At 36.2% G+C, this 23,528-nt stretch overlaps 2 protein-coding genes across 3 annotated transcripts in view; both read right to left on the reverse strand.

Moving 5' to 3' along the window:
* Window positions 1-11,566: 11,566 nt before the first annotated feature.
* Window positions 11,567-19,165, reverse strand: fnta (farnesyltransferase, CAAX box, subunit alpha). Its single transcript, XM_073854549.1, has 9 exons — window positions 18,952-19,165; window positions 18,198-18,283; window positions 17,983-18,097; window positions 17,769-17,873; window positions 17,393-17,519; window positions 17,160-17,308; window positions 16,831-16,893; window positions 16,211-16,387; window positions 11,567-12,005 (listed from the first exon to the last, which is right to left on the reverse strand). The coding sequence occupies exons 1-9, from the start codon at window positions 19,083-19,085 to the stop codon at window positions 11,837-11,839; spliced, it is 1,125 nt and encodes a 374-aa protein (XP_073710650.1). The 5' UTR covers window positions 19,086-19,165; the 3' UTR covers window positions 11,567-11,836.
* Window positions 19,166-19,881: 716 nt separating this feature from the next.
* Window positions 19,882-23,528, reverse strand: part of LOC129422430 (glutathione S-transferase P-like) — a 58,990-nt gene continuing 55,343 nt past the window's right edge. Inside the window, exons 1-7 of one of the 2 annotated variants that reach the window (XM_073854556.1) lie at window positions 23,129-23,259; window positions 22,679-22,714; window positions 22,008-22,114; window positions 21,784-21,871; window positions 20,911-21,015; window positions 20,454-20,554; window positions 19,882-20,274 (exon numbers count right to left, since the gene is read on the reverse strand). In XM_073854556.1, the coding sequence (XP_073710657.1) occupies window positions 20,086-20,274; window positions 20,454-20,554; window positions 20,911-21,015; window positions 21,784-21,871; window positions 22,008-22,114; window positions 22,679-22,714; window position 23,129 (627 nt within the window). In that variant the 5' untranslated portion in view covers window positions 23,130-23,259 and the 3' untranslated portion in view covers window positions 19,882-20,085. Of the gene's footprint in view, window positions 20,275-20,453; window positions 20,555-20,910; window positions 21,016-21,783; window positions 21,872-22,007; window positions 22,115-22,678; window positions 22,715-23,128; window positions 23,260-23,528 lie in introns of those variants that run through there. The other variant, XM_073854555.1, reaches the window with a different exon arrangement.

The raw sequence follows: 23,528 nt of genomic DNA on the forward strand, positions 1-23,528 counted from the left end.
GTTTGAGCAGTTTTTTTCCTTTAGGCTACATTTTGTTTTTGTCTTTGTCATTCTGTGTGGGTATACTTCTATTCACACATTTAGCGCAGTGAAAACAACCTCTGTCTTCTCTCTTACACACAATCATTGCATCTGACAGCAACATGTCAACCAGAAGGTCAAGCCATATTGAAGGCAAAATGTATTTTATATTGATTAACTGTTTGGAAAAATTATATTACAGTGGCATGTGACAGACCTCACCCCGGAGGAGAAGAGGAGAGATATTGACTTATTAATATTAAAAATATTAAAAACTAGACTTACAGGCACATGAATCAAAGATATTACTGTACATTCTGAATGCAATACTTCAGCACTTTTCACTGCATCTGTTAAAGTCATAGTTCAGCCTGATGTCATGGGAATTTGTACGTATTTACGAGTTGACTTATTTGCATAAATTTGTATGAAGTGAATCATACAAAAATGTAAGATTATTAGAAGAAAAAACTATTATGAAACCCCAACCCTGCCCCTAACCCTAATGTCACAAGGGCGAAAGCAAATCATGCAAAAAAGTAAAAATGAGGTCATACAAATAAATTTGAGTTAAAATTCGTATGAATTGCATGAGATAGTGTTGATTGGCTAAGAGCCCTTCCCAGCCGTGTGATAGTCAACTAATAACATAACAGTAACAGCTTTACCGTTTGTATCATTCTGCCACCTACTGGTCATTAGAATTCATGAGAGAGGCTTCTTTAAACACGTGAGTCATACGCTCATCTCTGCCACCAGAGCGGATGGTCACACGCATGCGCACAAATGCTGTTTTTAAACACTTTCCGTGTGTCTCTATAACTTATCTAGCTTGTGAATCCCAATCGTACATGATTATCCCTATGCCCTAATAGCTCCTGGATGTAAACTTTCGAGGGAGTACTGCAATAATGCCACATCATGTGAACAATTAAAATACATAAAGCAATGAAAACAATAATTATCTCCTTATATGTAGGGTCTGTTTACATGTGTAACCTTCCCGAAGTGCTCTTAAAAGGACGAAAAAACACAGTTTGGTAAGTCTCAGGTAAGTCTCACTATACATTTGGACACTTGATGACGGTGACATGACTATTAAAACACATTGTGATTATCACCACTGATATTTATAAGCAGCAAGGGGAAACATCTCCTTGACTTATTAAAAAACAAAATTGGTTGCAATATGAAACACTTCATTATTCTGTTTTTTGTAGTACTGACAAGAACAAAGTCCAGTAATAGATCCCTTTCACGACACGTCATCAATCCGGAAGTCGGCCATATTGGAGATACTGAGCGTATAAACAATGCCATTGAACCGAACGCACCTCGCACATTTCTGCTGCTGAAAATAGTCAATTACTGTCATGTTTTGGGCTGTAGTAATCGGACCAGGAAAAACTTTTGGAGAATCAATCAAGTAGTAGAAGAGTGCAAAAAGACTAAAGAGGCCGTGCATACAGATCTTTACCGCCTAATAACTTTATCAAAATATTGCCCCCCTTTCCTGCTTACCAAGTCCTCTGTATGATTTAGCAACTGCCACAAGTTTTTTCTGTGGTTTCAACATCATAAAAAAATAGGACAATGTCTTGAATACTACTTTAAGCATGCAATCCATGCTGTTGTTTAAATCCCAGTATCTCCAACATGTCCGCGCACACGTTTAACTGACCAAACCGTGACGTAGGTGAAAACCCTCTATAAAGCAAGTGATCTTAACGTGTCAAGATTAAATGGAAAATCAATAGTATATAAATATAATTTTATTAACTTTTACCTCGCGCCAAAACAATAACAACACAAAGACACTAAATATGAATTAAATAAGCAAGTAATAGATTCATGACACCAAATACTGCTGGTTTGATCAACCCAAAACAAATAAAAACTCATTTTTAACCATCAAACACGGATGTATCAAAGCCAGCGTGGAAAATAAGTGTCCGAAAATCAGGCCATGGTCTTCGGGGTGAGCCTGTGTCTGGATCTCATGCCTGAATCTTTCTAAGCAAATGTTCAAACAGGCACTACCTTTATTAATCGACTGCAGATTTGAATATTGTCCATATATATTCTTGATCTTAAAACTACACTTTGTGACCAAAAAACGATCATATTAAGAAACGGCTATTCTGTCTATTGAGTTATTATGAGATTCAAAACAGCCGAAAGTGTTACCTGTCATTCTGGCCTTCAAATCCGTGGGGGAAGAAAGTAGTTCCCAAACAAAGAGGCTTTTAAAATTACTCCGGTGTTGTTTTCTAGTTTTTTTTTCAAATGTGTGCCGTCGAAGCAATATCTCTTTTGGAGTCATGTGATCATCATGGATGTAAATTGCCAGCTATACTCGACCTGCGACCTCGTGCCTCTGGCCTAATCACAGCCGTGATGATATACAGAGATATTGCTTAAAAATATAAAGGGAAATTATTATCTCAGTCACCATTGAAAGTCATTGCATCTTTTTACCATAGAAGATAATACATCATTACTATTTTATTTACAGCTTTAGTTGATCATAATTACTAAAGCCATTGTTAATAAGTACCCTAACATGTACAAATACATTTCACCTTTATTTTGAAATAAAAGGACTGAAAAATGTTACGGAGCCCCTAAGGGGACATGGAGTAAAAATTAAATAAAGTTTATTTTCGCAAGCACACGTGGAACTATCGCGCGCTCACGTGAAACTATCACGCACGCACGTGAAACTACTGCGTTTAGTTTTGCGTGCTCACGTGAAACTTTCGCGTGCACACGTGAAACTATCATGTGTGCATGTGAAACTTTCACTCTTACGTGCGCATGTGATAGCTTCACGTTAGCACGCAAAACTAAACGTGGTAGTTTCACGTAAGCACGCAATAGTTTCATGTGAGGGCGCGATAGTTTCACGTGCGCACGCAAAACTAAAATTTATTTCATTTTTGCTCCATGTTGAAACTAAACTTTAAAAAAATCTGCACCTGAAGGTTTCGCGTGAGCACATGAAACTTTAGATTTTTTTTACTCCAATGTCACCTTAGGGGCTCGGTAATATTTCTTTAAAATAAACAAAATTTTTTAATAAATACTACTTGGTGTGATATTTTGTTATCTATAACTTGAAAGTCACATTGTGACCTTAAGTACCCAAACACTTGTTGAGGCCAATGCAACGTAATGATTTTTCCAATCTCCAAAGGACCGCATTGCCAAACCAATAACCTCTAAAAAGCTGTAAATGACTCCTGACTAAATTTAGGTTCACCTTTAGCAAAGAACATTTCCCATTTCCATCATAAAACACAAATCATGACCAACAAACCTTTAGCCCCTCGTCCTCCCATTTCATTCAAACTGCCTTTCAGCACTGTGCAGTCTTTCACACCTTCAGTTCATCCATGAAATGTGACATCAGCTGAACTGAATTTGTCTCATTCACAAGCAGGACTTTATGCTCTATTAGTATTCCTGGCCTGAGCTCAGCAACAGAAAGCTTTACCTGCCCATCGACATGCCAGAAAGTGGGGAACATTTATTGCTTAAGAGCTCATTCATTCACATTTGCAGCATCATAATGAATGCCTAAACTTTTACCTCAGTGTCGCCTAGCAACCATCATCTCCATTATGTTTAAAAGTTTAACGTAAGGAGGATGATTAAAAATTGTGTAGTTCATTGGTTTGCTTAGCATTAACATCTCACAAAACTGATTAAATTCATTAAGGCACGCAGGTGAACACTGAGTCACTATAACATTAAAGTCATTTCTTTTTACATCAGACTAAATGGTATTTTGTACAGAAATAAGTGCAGATCATTTAATTTAAAGAAACACATTTATGAGTGTTTTATGTAGTGAGGACCAGCAAAATATCTCACTATCTCACTGTCAGTAAGTACATAAACCTGCACACCTGTGATGTGTTAGGGCAACAGACGGACTTTCTGACCTCTGGCGTTGATGTTTGTGTCGGGTAGCGGGCTGAAATAAATAATGGATGGATGTTATTTACACACGGAACAGCATAAGGCGTTTCCTCCAGACCTCTTTTGATGAGGTTCTGCCTCATTTAGTAGCACCTCGCGGGAACTCTTTAAAGCCGGATGAGATGTTTCCCGGTTCCCCTCTTTCTCCAAACAGCGTCTTCTCTTTTGCAGATCAGAGTATTGTTGGATGGGGTGTTTATAAAACAGGCCATGAAATCCTGCTGCGAATGTTGGCATCTCATGCAGATGACTGTAAAATCCCATTGTGCCGTACTTGAGAAATGAGAATTTACAGTATGGGGTCTGATTAATATGGATTTGTTCTTTATTAAAGGCCTGGTGGGACTCGACGGTCTTATGTATTTGATCTCATTGCATTTAGCCTTGTTTACTCAAGGTTTATATCCTCTTTAATGACTGCTTATTTATCAGACAAATGCCTAGTGCTTGGGAAACTCTAATCTGTTGCTCAATTCAAGGCTACTTACTGAAGACCTTTAAAAGCTGAAATGAGATATTTTGCACAATATTGAATACTAATCTCATCACAGTGAATACAGTATCCCACAATGCAATGTGCTGAGCATGACCTCCCATTAACTCTTATTCATTTAAAATGCTTTTATCCAAAGCAAAATAAATGAAAAAGCATTAAAACAGAAGTTGCAATGTGTTTATTTCCCTATCGTGATGTATATCCAAGTGAAATGGCTTCTGAAATCAGCACAAAATTTAATGTGGGACTTGATTTTGTCCATCTGGAACTGAGTGCTCCTGTATGGCTCAGTGGTAGACAGTCTTGGGTAAGTTACTAAAAAAAGTTATTAATTACTAGTTACTAATTATATCTTCAATCGTGTAATTAAATTACTGTACAAATTCCTATATAAAAAATGTAATTATGCATTTGTATTACTAAATACTTTCTAAATCCCATTTAGTAAATGATACAAAGACAGGCTTGAAACGGCTTGAATAAATCATATAAAACTACAAAAATTATTCTGGTCACAGCTTTTAAGGCCCAATTTACCAAAACTAGATTAATTCACTAAGCATTAACTACTTTTGCCTTAATATACTTCTAATTACTGCTCATTAATACTTAGTAAAGTATTTGTTAAGTTTAAGTATTGGTAGGAATTGGATAGGATTAGGGATGTAGAATAAGGCTTTGAATAAGGCATTAATGTGGGATTTTTAAGTACTATAGCCAATATCTCAGTAATATTAATGCTAATAACCAACTAGTTAATAGTGAGAATTGTAAAGTACACCAGTATTTACAAAGTAAGTAAATTGAGAAGGATACACAAAAACATGCATTTTAACTTTAGACTTTAAGGGGTGGTTTCCCAGACAGGGATTAGCTTTAACCAGGACTAGACCTATAACTAGTTTTAACAAACATGCCTTACTAAAAACATTACTTGTGTGCATTTTGAAGCAAAACAAAGGGCACTGATATATTTTAAGATATGTCAATGCAAGTTGTTTTCAGTTTGGACAGCTCTTACATTTATTTTAGTCTAGGTCTAATTCCTATCCAGTGGTTTAGGATAATCCAGGACTAGGCCTTATTTTTATTAGGTCATTTAAGAAGTTTTTACAAACATACCTTACAAATCTTAAGACAAAACAACGTCACTGGTATATGTTAAAATTAAACAAGACAAGGTGTTTTAAATTAAAGCAGCTCAAACATTCCCCGTTCGGGAAACCGCTCCTAAACGTTTACAGTATATACTCCATAGTCCAGAATATTCCACTCCAAACACAGCCAAAGAATAAACAACACATGTAAAATATACATGAGTAAAACATTTTACCAGCTCTTCCCATTGATTACATCTAAGCCTTTAATCATTTGTTGGATAAAAGTCAATAAAAAGATCCACACCTGTGAAGTAAAGTACTATAACCCAGGAATCAAATCCCTCCGGGGTCCTTTTGTCCCAGAGCCATCACGGGAGTAATAGGCCATCCTGTCCCCCATCATCCTGTCTTACACAGAAGATCATCCACCTGACACCAAAGTTTATTTCTTTCAAGTTTACCTGAATGTAGAAACGGCAAAGTTGAAAGGAAAATTACCTTTTTGTGAGTTTCTTTCCTGCTCTGTATTCCACAGCTTTCTCTTCGCCATTTGAAGGCATTGTTTTCTTCCTGCGGCTGGTCAACGTCCAAGCCCGTATGCAGCAGCTGGAAATAAGACACAATCATCTTGTCTCAAGCCACAGTACATCTTAACTGAGCTTTGGGCTAAACACATTTTTAGAAATGCACAGTCAATTTCACAGTTTAATTCTTTTTTTTTTAAGATTTGTAGTGTTCCAGAGAAATGCTTTTTCCAATGTTGGCAGTGAAGTTAAAGACGACATGAAATCAAAATGTACCTTGTTCTTTCAGTACCTGTTCATGACTCAATACACCAAATAATCTCATGGCACTTCGTACTTATTTTACCAGGTGGCTAAATCAAATCAAATCAGTTTACATGACCACACTTTTTTTGTACAATTGCTTTAGTTCCTTTGACGTTTAGGTTAGGGGTGGTGTTTCATTATTGTTTTTTATGATAATTATACATTTTTGTATGAATTCATACAAATTAGCCAACTCATAAAATACACATCTAACATTGGCCTGACATCGGATTGATATTAAAAACCAACATCAGCCTGACCTCCAGATGAAATGTCGTGTTCACATCAAAACCCAACATCATACTGATGTCAAAAACCAACATCAGCCTGACATCCAGATTTAACGTTGTGTTTATGTCAAACCCCAACGTTGGTTTGACATCCAGATGTAACGTTAGCCTGACGTCAGGTTGATGTAAAAACCAACGTCAGACTAACATCCAGATATAACGTCAAGTTGACATTAAAAACCGACAACAAACTAATGTCCAGATGTAACCGTGTTAAACCCAATATCAGATTGATGTCAAAAACCAACTCCAGCCTGACGTCCAGATGTAATGTCATGTTGACGCTAAAACCCAACATGGTTTGACATTCAGACGTAATGTTGGCCTGACATCACGCCGTTACGTCGGGTTGACTAAAAAAAACAATGTTGAACTAACATCCAGATGTAATGTTGTGTTAATGACAAAACCCAATCGGCCTGACGTCCAGATGTAACAGCAATGTGAAAACCCAACGTTGGTTTGAGGTTCAGATGTAACGTCGGCTGACGTCAAAACTAACGTTGGCCTGATATCAAGCTTAAACATCAAGCTGTACCTAATACCAAGTATCTAATAACCAAATTTTGACTATTTTTTGCCAGTGTAGTTTTTCATGAGCAAAGTAAATCTAACTCCATCCACATCAAACTCACACTTCTGACTCTAAGACACTCCCACCTTTTACAACACAATCAATCGCTGATGGATAAAAACATATCGCACACTACATTTCTTTTCTTATTGAATAACCTGCTCCACTTTAAAATATGCCACATTAAATAAGTAAAATGGCCTTTAAATGTCATTTCATTTTAAGTTTAAGAGCTGCCTCGAACTTTTATGACATTGATCAATACCTGCAGCAAATAAAACGCTCATTTTATTTGTGCCTTAACTCCTTTTAGCAAACCGATTTTCTAATGTCCATATGTGGCCACGAGGAAGCAAAGTTAACACATCGCAGCAGTTATAAATTAGACACGTGGAATAAATGGGTAAAAGAAAGTGAAGGGATATTTTATTGAAAAAGCCTTTAAAGTGAACTGCCTGCCATCATTATCTGGGACACAAAGCACTTGCAGGGAAGAGAGGTGACAAAACATTTAGCTTTATTTTAATAATTTAAACCATTTGAAATGAGCTACTTTAGGAGCAATGCTGAAATTTACCATTTGTGCCAATTAACCCATTATGATTCCTAGTCCAGACTATTTGAATCGATTTTACAATTTTGGAAAAGTCACAAACGCTTGCTTCCTGCAATATCTTCTCAAGTTGCAGGAAACTTGTAAAAACATCAAAAAAAGTACAAACCCATATATAATACTCGGCAACGACTGTTACGGTATTTGTAGCATGGAGTATATAGTAAATACCATGGTACTGCCAGAGTATTTTTGTAAGCAGACCAAGGCTTGAGCATATCCAGAACTGTGATGTTGTTAAGGCAAGCATTTCATTGGCAAGAGCACTACACATAAGAGCTCAACACTTCACATCCCACTGCAGGCTCTTCTTAAGATGAGTACCCTTCATACACGGTCTTAACCCTGATCCGCACTGGTAAAATAAGGATTAGACAAAGTAAACATAGCCAGAATAGTTACAAAAAACATAACAGCGAATAATGGCTTACAGTAATAAAAGAAAATATTCTTCACAGGAAACTGTTAAAAGCTTCCTCATATCTGCATCAAAGCCGGTATCCTTAAAAACATAATTGGTTGTAAACCATACAGTTAGTTTTAATTTGACAAAATGAGTAAAGGGGAGCTTGACATTCTTGGTGATGATTATGTGATCTTGACCTCACAAAGTATTCAAAGTGTCACACTAGCTTGTTACCAGGACCAGAATCTGCTTGACTTCATTTTGTGCACTGTTAAAAAATGCAGCATGAAGTTTAAACAACTTAATTATACAAATCAATTAACCAACTTTATTAAGTTTTGACTTGTGATAGGTTGACATAACTTAGAAAAACAAGATGAAATTGTTTAACTTAAGTTAAAGTAACATAAAAATAAATGTTGATATAATTCGATATAATAATGTGTGTTGAATTTGTGAAAAAGGTGTTTGAAATAAATCATTTTTTAATCTATTTAACTTTAATTCTGCATTGCTGTTTCCATCCTCATAAAAAGGCTGTTCAGTTCCTGTGTCTATGAAGCCCCTCCCTCAGAAATACTCAATATTCTCAGATTGGTTAGCCGTTTCGAAAAGCCCCCTTTGTTGCGTGTTGCCAGGGGCAGGATTTGTGATGTCACTAACCTAGGAAGAGACTTAGTTGTAGGCAATTCAGCCGTTCGCTGTAGTTTTTTTAGAAGTGATTTCTGTTAAAGCAAATATCTCCCAGTGCATTGAACTTTAAGCGTTGTATCTGCAATGTTACACATTAACTACACTTAAAAAAGCAGATTCAGAATCAACTTCACCTTTAAACAAAGCTGAGAGTACAACACTCGTATTAGTCACTAAAGGCACAAGCAAATAAGTCAAATATAACAGAAGAGGTCAAGAGCATAGACTAAGAAGAATCGGTAACACTTTACAATAACTACATTAGTTAACATGATCTAATAAGGAACTGCACTTATACAGCATTTATTCATCTTTGTTTATGTTAATTTCAACAATCACTAATTTTTTAAAATCTTGTTAACGTTAGTTTATGCACCATGAACTAACATGAATAAACAATTAAAAGATTTATTTCTATCAACTAGCATTAATAAAGATTAATAAATAATGTATTGCTCATGGTTTGTTCATGTTGGTTAATATACATTAATTAATGTTAATTAATTAACCTTATTGTAAAGTGTTACTAAAGAATCAGTCTGCAAAAATCTGTGGTGTAGCTGCAGATTAACTTTGGGTCAGAGGATAATTTCTCACATCTTCACCAAATTTAGGTCAGATATTCTTGAGAGCATGCTGGACAAAATTTACAAAGAACTTCATTTGCATCAACAAATGATGATGATATCATGTAACATGTCGGACTGACGTCAAGCTGTAATGTTTGGCAATAAACGTTTAACGTATGATCAAAATGCCATAACAACCTAAATATAGATGTGGTAACTTTGGAATAACTTGGCCTGAAATCATGCTCCATATATTCCTCTGGACACAAAACTCGTGTATCACTTGAATGCACATCAATGCCACAATGATAAGAGTACCACATCATTTTGGTTAGAACCGCTAATGGTATATAAATAGCAACACAATCTCATGACGTATTTTTGTAGGCCAACCCGGAAGCCAGCAGGACATTGGTTTCCTCACAAAACAGCCCATTTATTTTCCCCATACTTTTCACAAAAAATAACCTCCGTGTTTAACAAAAGACACTTGCACGTTTTGTCCAAGTTAAACATAGATGAAAACAAATGTTATACTTCTGAAGTGTAAAAGCGTTTACTAGACAAATCTTGACTTCAAAATTCAAAAAATTGTGAAGACTTACTTGTTAGGCATGACATGTAAGTGGCATAAACTTTTGTTAAACACAGAGCTTATATTTTTTTAATAATCCAAAAGTCTATGGGAAAAACGAATGGGCTGTTCGGCGAGGAAACGAGTGTCCCGCCAACCTCCGGGTTGGCCCACAAAAATAGGTCATCCAAACAGCACTCTATTCATAACTATCCTATGATTTGGCTAGCTGACTTCTTACAATGTTAAATACTATTTTTTCTCTCTTCAGTGATGCTGTGTTAAGGGTCGGGGTGGGGCTTCAATATTGCTTTTTTCTAATATCATACATATTTCTACAATTCATTTACAACAAATTCATACAATTAAACCACCTCGTAAAGTAGTAACAAGTTCCTGCGAAATCAAAATGTAAATACTGATAACTTGTAACCAGACCCACACCAAACCTGTACACACACAAGTCTGCAGAAAGAGCAAACAATTTTGGCAGAACTGTACTCTAAAAAATACTAGGTTATTTTCAACCAGGCACAGGGTCAAAAGGGAAGAGCCCAGCTCGCTGGGTTGTTTCAATGCTGGGCTGTTTCCGACCCCAAAACGCTGGGCTGTTTCCGACCCAAAAACGCTGGGTCAAATATAAATGTTTTGGGTTAACTGTAACCTAGATATAATTTTTTTTGGTTAACTGTAACCTAGCTGCTGGGCTCGTCCCTTTATGACCCTATGCTGGGTTGAAAATAACCCAGCATTTTTTAGGCTCGGCTTGTGCCCTTTATTCAAAGTTTATGCTTCGTCTCGTGTGTTTTACATATTTTGAACACTTTCGATTAATTTACTGGTTTTCTGCAACAAACAAGAATGCAGTATCATCAATCAAAATTCTGCTGGGTTATTTTAAATAATGCTGGGACAGAACATAAATAAACCTATGCTGGGTTGTTTTTCAATTCAGAAGACATCAAATCTATCTAGGGCTCCTCATCATGAACCATCCTTCAATATATTTTAACCTACAATGACCACAAATAACTACTCTGGCTCTTAATGAAGCAGCAGTTTGTTTTGCATCTGCGATTACACATGTTTTCAAATGTACAACATACTTTTTCAAACGCTTGAGACATCATGTTGGTTATTATGTTTGTAGGCTGCAATTACTGAAAGTTTTACTCTGATCTAAAAGCATTTCGATCTTTTTAAATGTTAATGAAATGTTGGCAGACTCAGGCTCAATTTAAAAGCTCTCAGGCTACCTTATGTCTGCAAACATCAAAACCACTTTCACATCTTCTTTTCATCTCTAACAAACAGGAAATGTAGGACAAAAAAATAAACCTTTAGCATTATTACAATTTCTGAACATACAAAAATCTGTGTACAGGTTAAGGAGTGTTTTATGACACCTGAAGCATGTCAGTAACTTAAATCTTTAACGGTAAACTTGAATTAAGCCAAAGAATATGCTAGGGATGACTGTTACCATTTACTAAACAATTTCATTTCATTCTTCATTACAGTTGAAATGTTTTCTTATGGCTAACTGCTTCTTTGACTTACAAGTACAGCAAGGCTTATTCGAATACAGCCGGGTAAACATTCATACACATATGAAGAGTCCTCTCAGATCATAGCATTTCTAAGTTCTTGCTCTGTCTAAGCATGTGTTTAGGTCTGCGGTCCAGCTCAGGGGTCACTGGGCTCCTCGTCGGGCTGATGGGTCGAAGAAGAGGGGGCGTCAGTAGAAGAGGGGGCGGAGTCAGCCGAGCCATATGTCTTCTGGAGAGAGCGGGACATGTAATTCCAGTATTCCCTTCTAATGGTGTCCTGTTTCTCTGCCAGTAACTTACAAAGCTAAAAACAACAAAAAGAAAAGAGTTACATTTAAAGATAGACAAAAAAATGGCTGGGTGGGAAAAGTATAAATGCAATCGCCCAAAACTGAACATGGATCTATTGCATAAGTACTACAGATTAGCATGTCTGGGCCAGGTTTGCAATGGTTTTGATAAGGATTGAAATCAATCATTGTATACTCCGAGACATCATGACATTGTTGTGCAAACAATGTTGAAGTCTAAATGCAGCTGTGACATTTTCTCATGTAAAAGAGAGTAATGTGGTAGAGCAGTGAAGGCGACGTCTCTCTCTGCGCAGCAGTAAAAGCCTCTTCAGATACTCTCATCAATATTCTGCACTCTATAGTCTCACTAAAGGTCACTGATCTCAGGTCTGCTGCTTAACATGCTGACGAATTCTTCAAGACATTCCAGAAACATGGAGGATTTGTATGAGGTCTCCATAATAAAACCTAAAACATATCACAAGGATTCAGTTTTTCCCTTTAAGACGACTGAACACAAATCACCCAGAACGCTTTTTCCCTGAAACGCTGAATGCAGCCAGACCCAAAACACTGTGAATGCATTTCATTCTCATCTCCATATGCATGCGATTCTGACTGCGTCTGCACGCGGCCTGAAAACAGAAAATCATTTTCTGCTCCATCATCGTGGCAACACAGGAAGAGAATCCAACAGCAATGAAATCTCATTAACCTCAACACAGACACAACATCCGCAAGTTTGCTCAGACGCAGAGAGGAAAAGACGGAGAAATACTCCAGAGGCACATTACACTTTCTTGGCCCCATTTTCTTTTTGTGCTGGAGTTGAGCTCTCAAAGGTACGCATGCAACTTCCAAACGTTTCATATCCATTTTGTTTATTAATACTGAATCAAAGATCATTTATTCATTTATATCTATCAAGTTGTGTCGAGTTAATATTTAAAGATACAGGCTTTCAGTTAAACCCATTCAGAATTCTCAATGATCACACTGACTGGATGTGAATGTTGTCTATTTCTGTATTGAGCTGTCACTCAAAACAGTTACATATTAAGTTTCTACAAAATATACATGGTAGTTGTGGGTTGAACCCAAAAAATTAAACCTACAGATCGGCACTACAGGATCTCACAAAACACATATTCTGTAACACTATTTTACATGTCATATTGGGATAATAAAATATTTAAATGTGCATTACATAACTTTTAGACAGAATTCAGTCCCTCCAGAAAAACGCGATTGTGCGATCGCGCGATATATTGCATAATCAGCCAAAGTATGACGCACTTTCGCCGCATTAATTACATATTTCCGCGCACAAAATATGCGGGGCTTGCATGATTTCATAATCTCCGCATTTTCGTAGCAAAAAGTCACATATATATTAGCAGAAAGTTGAAAAATGTTGCATTTACTTCCCAAAAGCGCAGCCGTGTCCTCTATTGCCATGGGAACGTTATGAAGTGACGTGATACATCATTGCAGCTTTTGCAAGTTTCCGCAGTTTTTGCAAGTTCCACAATTTTCACAAATTCCTGCAATTCCATCGCATAAATTGCATAAATATCCTGCATATTCCATCGCATTTTTTAAGAAAACCTGCCGCAAAATCGAGGATTTTTGCCCGCAACAATCACAAAAAAACTCCGCGTTTTTCTGGAAGGACTGAGAATTGCATCATATATACATAACTATACAGTCCCCCCATTTATTCGCGATCGCTACACACAGCGCAAAATCAACATGTTGTGTTATTTTGCGATCATGCATAATTTGTTATTTCCATATTTTTTATAAAATGATATAACATTCTGTCATGACTCGGAGTAGACAAACTGGGTGAACATTTCTGACTTTATTTTACTAAAGCACATGAACAATCTCTTTCTCCAGCACACTGCACCCACTACCAACAACCCTGCGCCCCCCAATTATCAGTGAATCACAATCTCCCTAAATCACATTATCTCTTCTTTAATTCTAAAGTTGTGGCGCACCTCATGTCTCACATAAATGCTAACAATCAGGTGAAGTAATATCATAATGCAATAGACTGTTTTGTAATCAGGGTTCCCACACTTTAGTTAACTTCAAATTCAAGGACCTTTCAAGGACTTTCCAGGTCCAATACCCTCAAATTAAATGTGGGGACACATTTTAAGTGAGAGTAAGGTTACATTGTGTTACCTTTTAAGATACATTGTTACAGTTTCCTTTTGAAGGAACTTGCGCTGCGTCACTGCGGTGACACTTTTTGGACACCTCCAGGGGTAAGTGCGTTTGAATGTGTTTTGATTTGATTTGTTTATTTGCACATTTAAAATACAACTTTAATAAATCCATAAAAGGAAACAAAAGAAAAAAAAATACTGTGCGGGAGAGAGTGAGAAGACCCTAAGGTCTTATAAAACCACCTCCCCGAAATCTCATTAAATGAAACATAATGTTACATGATCAAACGAGACAATACAATCAATACATAAATCATTTTAATATAACAAATTTACTAAATAAACTTATTTGTATATTAACATTTTTTTCAATTCTCCTTTAAAAGAGGTTAAAGTGATTTTAGTCTTTAATGCAGAATCTAAATGATTCCAAAGGGAAGGCCCTCTGTATTTTAGTGTAGATTGATTAGCTGTTGTTCTACAAAAAGGAAAATAAAAATCTTTGAGGCGCCTTGTGGAGTAGGCATGAACATCCGAAGAATACATGAAAAAGTTTTTAAAAGCTCTGGGCATAATTTTTGCCATATTCACATACTTATACATAAAGATGTTTATGCAATAGATGTTAACATTAAATATTGTCAAGATATTATATTTTATGAAAAGCGGAGCAGATGATGACAATCTATTTGAGTTACTCATTATTCTTAAGAATTTCTTTTGTATTAATAAAATCTTATTTAAATTTGTTTGGCATGTTGCACCCCAAACAATATTACAATACAAAATATAAGGATAAATTAAACTGTAATATAATGTTTTCATACATGAAATATCAATTAAAGAGCGAATTCTACTCAATATACCAACAGATTTCATTATTTTTCTGCAAACATATTGAATGATATTTCCAGGTTAGTTAACACCTAGAAATTTTATTTGATTCACTTGGCTAATTTTAAAACCATCAATTGATACCTCAATAGACGGGATTACAGGGACGCAGGAAGTACGACAAGAGAGACGCAGCGTCTCGTTCCCTTCTCAGGGAACAACAGTTACATACGTAACCCGAGACGTTTTCATGTGTCAAACACAACTATACAAAAAAGCATTTTGGTATGAATCAACATTTACATTAGGGCTGGGAGATATATCGAATACGATTGTCATGTGCGTCTCGTCAGCAAAGCCGATTCCCTGACCAGTAGTAAATCCCCATCACCTGTTTTCAGAGCATTTACTACACAGAGTCGTAGTTCAATGACAAGCGGGGCCATATCGCATTTATTATATTATAATACGTCCTCGATAATTAATGCGAAATTTCCCCGATTGTCAGCCAACTACGGCTCTTTGTAGTAAATGCCGCTCCATCTAAAAGCAGCTGATGCCGATTTACTACTAATCAAGGAAACAACTTTACTGACGAGATGCGCATGACAATCCCCCGATATATATCGCCCAGCCCTAATTCACATACAGAAGATATAAGCATTCAAAGCGAACAGTTTATCACGTGTGCTTAAAAAGTCTAGAATAATATGGATTTTTTTCCCAGAAAACTTCTTACATAAAATAGATTCAAGCACTTCCAATGACCTGTATCTATGCATGTAGATTTTCAAAAACTTCCCAGGGCCTTGAATTTTACCCCAGATTCAAAACTTTCAAGGACCCGTGGGAACCCTGTCTAATCCTTATAATAAGTTGTTGGGAACTTGAGACACAAGTCCACTTTCATCTCATCTCAGCGTTAGCAAACATGTGTGCGTGCCACCTGTTTTATACACGCATAAAAACAAACAAGTAAACACAGTTTAGGGACTTGTGGCTATTGTGCATTACTGTGTGTCAGTCATTTTCAAACTTTTTAAAGAGCACCGATTTCGTTGCTAATAAACAATGTTATTTTGTGTATAATACAATGCCTGGTTTATGGTTTAAGAAAACACATTATTCAGATAGATCTGTTATTTACTCTAGACCACAATGTACTGAGATATCTTACAGGTCTGTGTGAAGTGAGATCTCAAGTCGAGGGCCTTGTTTACAGTCTCTTCTTGGTTGTAGTTGGAGTCGTTGGTTTCTAGAGCGTCTTCATAGAGATCCACCAGAAAGGCAGTAAGATAAGGAGAACTGCACGAGTCCTGAAGATCTGTCACCCGCTCCAGCAGTCCAGGGTACGAGGACAACCCTCTATCCTGTAAAATCCTGAGTCGTACACAAAAACACACATTTTATTAAAACAGTACAAAGACTGCAAAACAAACAACTTATATGTAAATATATTAATAGGGAACATTTCGTAAATTCACTAATACATATATACACAGTATAAAGTAATGCAAATGCAACTACTGGAATTACATAATGACTAAGAAAAGAACATTAACATGCTTGTTTAAATATATATTCCTTTATACTATGGTGTTGAACTAACATAGCATGATGTATACCGGTAACAACAAAGATGCAAATGCTTGAATGTCTAGCCTACAGTATGATCTAATAATAGGCAATGACACCATCTGCTGGTTGTATAAAGGATTAAAATGAATCCTCTAAAAATGAAATCAGATGAATTCAAATATAAAGACACTCCTTATCAAGGTTAACCTCCATAAAACGGTTTTCTTAATGTTTTTGGCACTCACCCTTTTAAATAGTTCCAGGCACTTTCATTGTGAGGAGCTTTCTGGATTTGTTTTAGCGTGTACCTGCAAAGGTTTCACATGCATGGCTTTAAACTGGTATTTTGGTAAACATCATCAGTTATGCCTAAAAATACACAGATGTGTCTCAAAATATTAGAATTGCATTTTAAACCATTGCTTGAATGTACAGTAGACAGTTTTAATGCATTCTATGTTGTTAATATTAATTAAACACTCACAGCTAGCAGCTAGATTATTATAGCAACTTTAATAAGGGTCTTGAACAAACTCTACACACTTTTATTCACAATCGGTATTAATGTACTCACTGTACTTCTCTTTCCAGAACTGCAGGGTCAGAGAATCCGCTGGTGTGACTTAAAACAAAGTGTCTTTGATTCCAGGCCGAGTTATTTCTCACATCATCTTCTAACAGTTCTTCCACGTACGCCAACTCTCCGTCCCACAGTTTAAACTCCTGCCAGACAGACTCAGATTAGTTCATTGAAGCTGTCCACCTGTTAGGGGGTCTTCTGTAAAGGTCTCTAGATCAGTTAAGTACCTGAATGACCCACTGTCTGTGCTGCCACGCGTGGTAGTTCTTCGCATCCTGACTGAGAATTTCTGCCACAAACTGCAACTCTTCTGTCGGGTCATTTAACCACTCCACCACCATCCGTCTGTGATGCCTGGGGTCACGGGTATGACAGAGACACAGTAATGATGAATGCACATGCACAAGGTTTTTGACTTTCTAAATTGGGGCCGTTTTAGGTGGTTATAAAGAAATTAAAATGTCTAAACTTTTGTGTGAATGTTGCCAGACATATAAATCAATCGAGTTGTATTCCTCATGTGGATGGATAAAAGTGTCATAACTGTAATTGTAAATATGCAAGCACTAGTAATGCTTCTAGTTCAGGTTAGGATGGACTTACCAGACTTGGTAATTCTTGGGTTGATCTTCTATGATGGCTGTGATATACCTCATCTCTTCTCTCAGGTCTTTATCTAGAGCCTTCAGTAAAACTCTCCTGTAGTGCCTGCAGACATCAAACAAACATTTACTCTGTTCACAAGACACATGATTGTCATTTAAAGTGCAGTAGGCTTTAGTGCATTTATTTATTAAACTGAGAAAATCTGTCCTACCATACTGTATAATTGGCAGCATTAAGATCGATGGCATCAGCACTCAGTGCAAACGCTCTCTCGCTCTTCTCATCGTTCTTCAGGAGTGCTCGAAACATGTCAAACACATCCATGACTGCAAAAGCATACCCTTACGTTAAACACTGCATCTTTGATCACGTAAGAAAAGAATCACTGCTGTTTAAGATGTTTATCTTATAAAAAAAGTCACTTACATTTTTCTGAATAAGCAATCTTCACCACTGGATTGGGTCCATCGTCTTGTGGAACAGGTTCTAGATCAGCCCACTCTTGCCTGTCTCTAATAAAACATAACAAGCAGATTACAAGCAGTTTGTGAACTTTGAATGAATTTGATTCAGTTACTAAATAACAGGTTTTTTAACCAGAATTAACCAGATTATTTAATCCTGATCAGTACTTTGATTCATTCAGACAGATTTAGTTTATCAGTCAATATAGTTGTCAATGTCAAACAGCATAAGGAAGTCAATGAATGTGAGAGAGTCAATGGCTCTCAGATGGTGTGAAACTGAACCTTTCAGTCTTGGTTGATTCAGTTTGTTCCGTTCTAATGAACCATTCTGACATTTTGATTCAGTTCATGTGAATCTATCTCATACATGACAAAAAAATCTGTGGTGGTTGTAAAGTGGTACGTCAGTATTAAACACACTAATTTAATCCTGATTATGATTAAACAGAAACCATGATTAAATTGTTTCTAATTCAAAACTTTTGATTCATTTCACAGTTGACTCATTACACGAGTGGTAATGTAACGTTACAGTAACTACCAGCAGATAAACGGTTCAAATCTGCAAATAGAAGTTTACTAGCTGTATGCAATGAGCTATATGTACACTATAATAGACATAAGAGAAGAGTTTAAATGCAGTTAATATTTTTAACTGAAGCCATCAGCCGTCACTCATTCAGTAAAGATGCTAAGCTAACTGCTAAACTCACTTGTAGAAAATATATGCTCCTTTAACGGGCTCCCTAAATTCCATGAGCACCTCCTCTGCTTCATTCTCCTCCTCAGCTCCGTCCTCCTCCAAATCCTCGGTCACAGAATTAGGCTTTTCCTCCACAGAAGACATTTTTACAAACTACACTTGAGCCTAACTACAGATGAGGAACACTGACAGATGCGCGAAGTCAGCAACGTCAACCGCAGAAGAAAGATTTCAAAATACAAGTCGGGCACTTTTAACAAAGATTGTTTGCATGATATTTAAAATTAAATAGCACTTAAAATAGTACTTAAGTATATAAAAGAGGCAAATGAGAAAATTAAGTTGACGTAAATATATAAATATAAAAAATAAAGGTGAAAATCCCTATCCGGGTCATCGCGTTACACTTTACTTTACAATAACACATGTATTGTTTAACATGATTTATAAAGTATTCATAAAATCTTAACCTTATTTTTTTATTAACAGTAAAAATGTAAAGCAGGAGTTTTCAAATTTTTTGTCATCAGAATCGCCTTGAAATATACCAAAATTTTAAATTTAAGAAACACTTGCATGTTTCATTTCATAAACATTTTTCATCGGTTTTTAATTAAATTTTAAAAATTACTTATTAACATTTTGTGATTTAAATATAGTTTTTTCATCAACTCCGCAAATACTCCGCAGTTCCCTCGAAAACCACCAGGGGTTCGCGAATCTCCTATGTGAAACACAGGGGCAAATAGCTAAGAGAAGCATGGATTTACAGTTACAAAATATTAAAATGTGTAAAGATTTTATGCTAATAAAAATAAAATTTTAACCAATTTGAAAGAAAGTAAAATGTTTATTATTTTATAAATTTACAAAAAGTTCAAAATGCTAATTGTCTGAATGTATTCTAGATATTAAGAAATAGAAGAAAAAAGACAATTGAAACCATTCACAAGTTTTAATGTTGCTTTTTTGTTGTAACTCTTACAAAGACATCAGTTAGTAAAAACCATCAAAACAGTTAAACATACAAAATATATTTTCATACAAAGACATTGGAAATTTTGCTAATCACAGAGCACCAGTTAAGGCCTTTTAGCAGTGGGTACCATGATTTTCAGAATAAATCTATGAAAGTGTTGATAAATCACTGTTTGCCATTGCCATTGATTGGAAGTTTCTTAAAGTCATCAGACTCCAGGAGGGCCTTGATTTTAGGACGAGCAGACAATGTGTCCACAAAAGCCTTGAGAGTAGGGAATGTGTCCAAGCAGGTGGGGGAAAGGACTTTGTGATTCAGCAGAAGGTCAAACAGATTGTAGTCTGCAAAGGAGATCTATCAAAAAAAAAAAAAAAATTAGTTAGCAAATTACACAAATATGTCATACAAGATTCGAAATGACATAAGATTAGGCAAACGTCTACAGAGATCTACAGGAACAGGGCTGGTCACAACCATTTTAGGGAAAACAAATTAGTTCAACTTCTGAATTTCTTTAAGACCTGACATCTCACCTTATCACCAACCAGAAATCCAGATTTGTTTTTGGCCATAAAGGCTTCAAATTTTGAGAGATGATTTGGCAGATCTTTGATGTAAGCTTCTTTGCCGGTCTCATATAGATGGAAATCAACCAAACAAGTACTTTGTTACTTAATGATACCTGAGCCTGGTATCTGATCCCATGTGAATCTTATATCTCTCAGGTAACTGTCTGTGAGATGTACAATCACATTAATACTAGCTATGGAAACCATTAGGTAATTCATCTCCATCATCATCATCATTTAGTTATTTTCAGTATTTAGGATTGAAAACAATTCATGAAAAAAAACCTAAGCCTGTGGTAAGATTAGGCAATAATTTTATAGAACAGTAAAAATAAATCTTTAAAAATAAATTCTTTAAAAATCTAATGAACCATTGACAAACCAGATTCAAATCCCAAACCCACATATTCCAGTGTACTCACATATTCCTGGTAGATCATCTTGATATATTTTAGGCGCAGATCTTCTACCCCATCGTTCATCATGTCAATAAGAGCTGCCTCGCAGTCGTTCTTTCCATATGCACCTAAATGAGGAGAGCGAGGATTATTTACAACAGTGGATTAGCACGGTTTAAACTGTGTAACATAGATCACAGACACAATAGTTCAAACATACATATACACATTTATATGATATACATTTAGATATCCTCAAGTATGGGTAGTTAGTCATATACAAAGCTAACAAAAACCTAAATACTACTACATTGAGTATTGCGGTTTAAGAAAATGTGGTGACCACATTGTTTTGTACCACATCCCCGGTTTTACAGACAAGGCTTAAGTCTAGTCCTAGATTAAAACATGTTAAGGGCTGTGTCAATTGATAATTACTCGCACTGACATATCTTAAAGGGGTCATATCATGAAAATCTGACTTTTTAAGTTAGTAATTGGGTCCCCAGTGCTTCTATCAACCTAGAAAGTGTTAAAAAGATCAACCCAGTAACTTAGTTTTGGTAAACTATTCTCTGCAAGTATGTGAAAGAAATGGCTCATTGAAATGTGGCTCCCTTTGGCTATAATAAATGATCTATACGTACTCTGGGGACACCAAAGATTTATTTTACATTTTAAATCTTGTGAAAAGTCCACTTTAAAATATGCTAGTGCCATTGATTTGTCTCAAGGTACACACCAGTAGCATCTTTTTCTAAGGTGTGTTCATAAAAGATGGTTAAACATCTCAATTTACCTACAACCTTGTTTGTGAAACCAGGTCATAAAGCTGTAATCATCTACAGGACAGGTGATAATTTTTTACTTGAATGCAGTAAAATGGGAATTATTACCATGTTTGCGACCCAAATGCCTTAACATGGCATTGGACTGAAACAAGACCAAGTCACCATCTTCAAACTTGGGCAACTGTCCAAAAACCTAAAATAAAAAAGCAACTTCAGATTACAGCTAAGAAATGACAGATTAAGCCAAGCATGAATTACTCACACATCATTTCAAATAATTAATCCATACTAAAACAGATTTCTGAGTAAATATAAGAATGATAACCCACACAGCATTTTTTTATATCACCCTTCATCCAATCATCAAAGGTCACCAGGTTCTCCTTCAACTGTTGCCCTTGGTCCGCCAGCATAATCTTCAAGGCACTGCATCTGCCTGAAAGATGCACATGATGTGGGGTTAAGAGGCTGTTACCATAGCAACTGCATGCTAAAGTCACATGAAGATATCAAGTAACACACAAAAATTATTTTAAAAAGTTTAAAAACTGGGGCTGTGGAAGCTATGAAATGATTTTGTAATACATTGTGTGGGCTGAAACTCCTCCTATCAAATCTGGGTCAGATGCCTTTAAACAAATAGGCCAACCAGACTTTGACTGGATAACAAAGAGCAGGCTGGTTTGTCTCCCAAATTATCGGTGAAGATCCAGCATTAATCCAGTAGCTGTTCATAAATTGTTACAAAAATAATGATTATAATAATAATAAAATAACCAGAATAATTTAAGCTTGTAAAAGTCACATGCAAATTAAACCAACTAATAAAATAAAGTGTAGTTTCTGTTTGGGGCAATGTGAACTTCCTTTGTTTGCAGACAGTACATGATATTTAATGCCTCGAGAGAAGCACGTGACGTCATGATTCATGAACAACCTTCCAGACTTTTCTGAGGGTTTATATCATGTGACAAGTTCAAAGAACAGACATTTGACAAACCTTTAACAGCGAAGTATGTGAGTGTGTAGGGAGGCACTGCAAAATAGAGTAAAACAAAATAAAAGTCAGATATGAACCGTGAACACCCAACAGGAAGTAATCAAAGTAAAAGCCAGTGATTGTAAAATATTTGAATAACATTTACTACTACACTGCCAAACATTAAATACTAAAGCATGCAATTTAAAAACGTAAGTTTTCGTTAAGGTTGCCCAAGTAGCCTATCCTTACATAACCTAAACTGCTGCACAAACCTTACTTACAGTGTTACAAAACAACGTTTCAGTATTTCATAAGCGCTTTGCAAGATGAAGTCAGTAGTTTTATAAAGACGCTGTGGTATTGCAATGCAACGAAATCGACTCAAATAACTCCGAGACAAATAACTACAAGTCAAAGTGTACGTCATAATAATTTGAAGATGCATTAAGAGATCTAGACGCTACTTACTCGTGTCAGATAAGACTGAAGAATAGCAGATTTGTTTAGAATGAGCGCGTGCTGTTGATCCTGAGTAAGTGCAGAAGGAAAACTCGCTCGCGTCTCCTTATATAATCGACGAGTTTTTGATGAGTCATGCACGCGCTCCCTCCTTTGCACGCAAACGCCTGTTGCTTGTGACCGCGACAGGCTGCATACTACTGACAGCCCACTTACTGCTTGCATACTACTTTTAGAAGATTTTACTTACGCCAAAGTCTTTTTACTACATGCATACTACTGACAGCCAACTAACACTATTGCATGCATACTACTAACAGCCCGCTAACACTATTGCATGCATACTACTAATATGCACTCTAACACTATTGCATGCATACTACTAACATGCACTCTTACACTATTGCAT

The sequence above is a fragment of the Misgurnus anguillicaudatus genome, chromosome 16, assembly GCF_027580225.2.
Source record: "Misgurnus anguillicaudatus chromosome 16, ASM2758022v2, whole genome shotgun sequence".
Lineage (NCBI taxonomy): Eukaryota > Metazoa > Chordata > Actinopteri > Cypriniformes > Cobitidae > Misgurnus > Misgurnus anguillicaudatus.

What these genes read in the sequence shown, in the direction of transcription:
- fnta (XM_073854549.1), bottom strand. Translation starts at nt 19,085, where the DNA reads ATGTCTTCTGTGGAGGAAAAGCCTAATTCTGTGACCGAGGATTTGGAG. An exon ending in GGAGCATATATTTTCTACAA is followed by an intron (nt 18,284 to 18,951) that starts GTGAGTTTAGCA and finishes ATGTTTTATTAG; the next exon opens with AGACAGGCAAGAGTGGGCTG. An exon ending in GCCTGGAACTATTTAAAAGG is followed by an intron (nt 16,388 to 16,830) that starts GTGAGTGCCAAA and finishes TGTACGACTCAG; the next exon opens with GATTTTACAGGATAGAGGGT.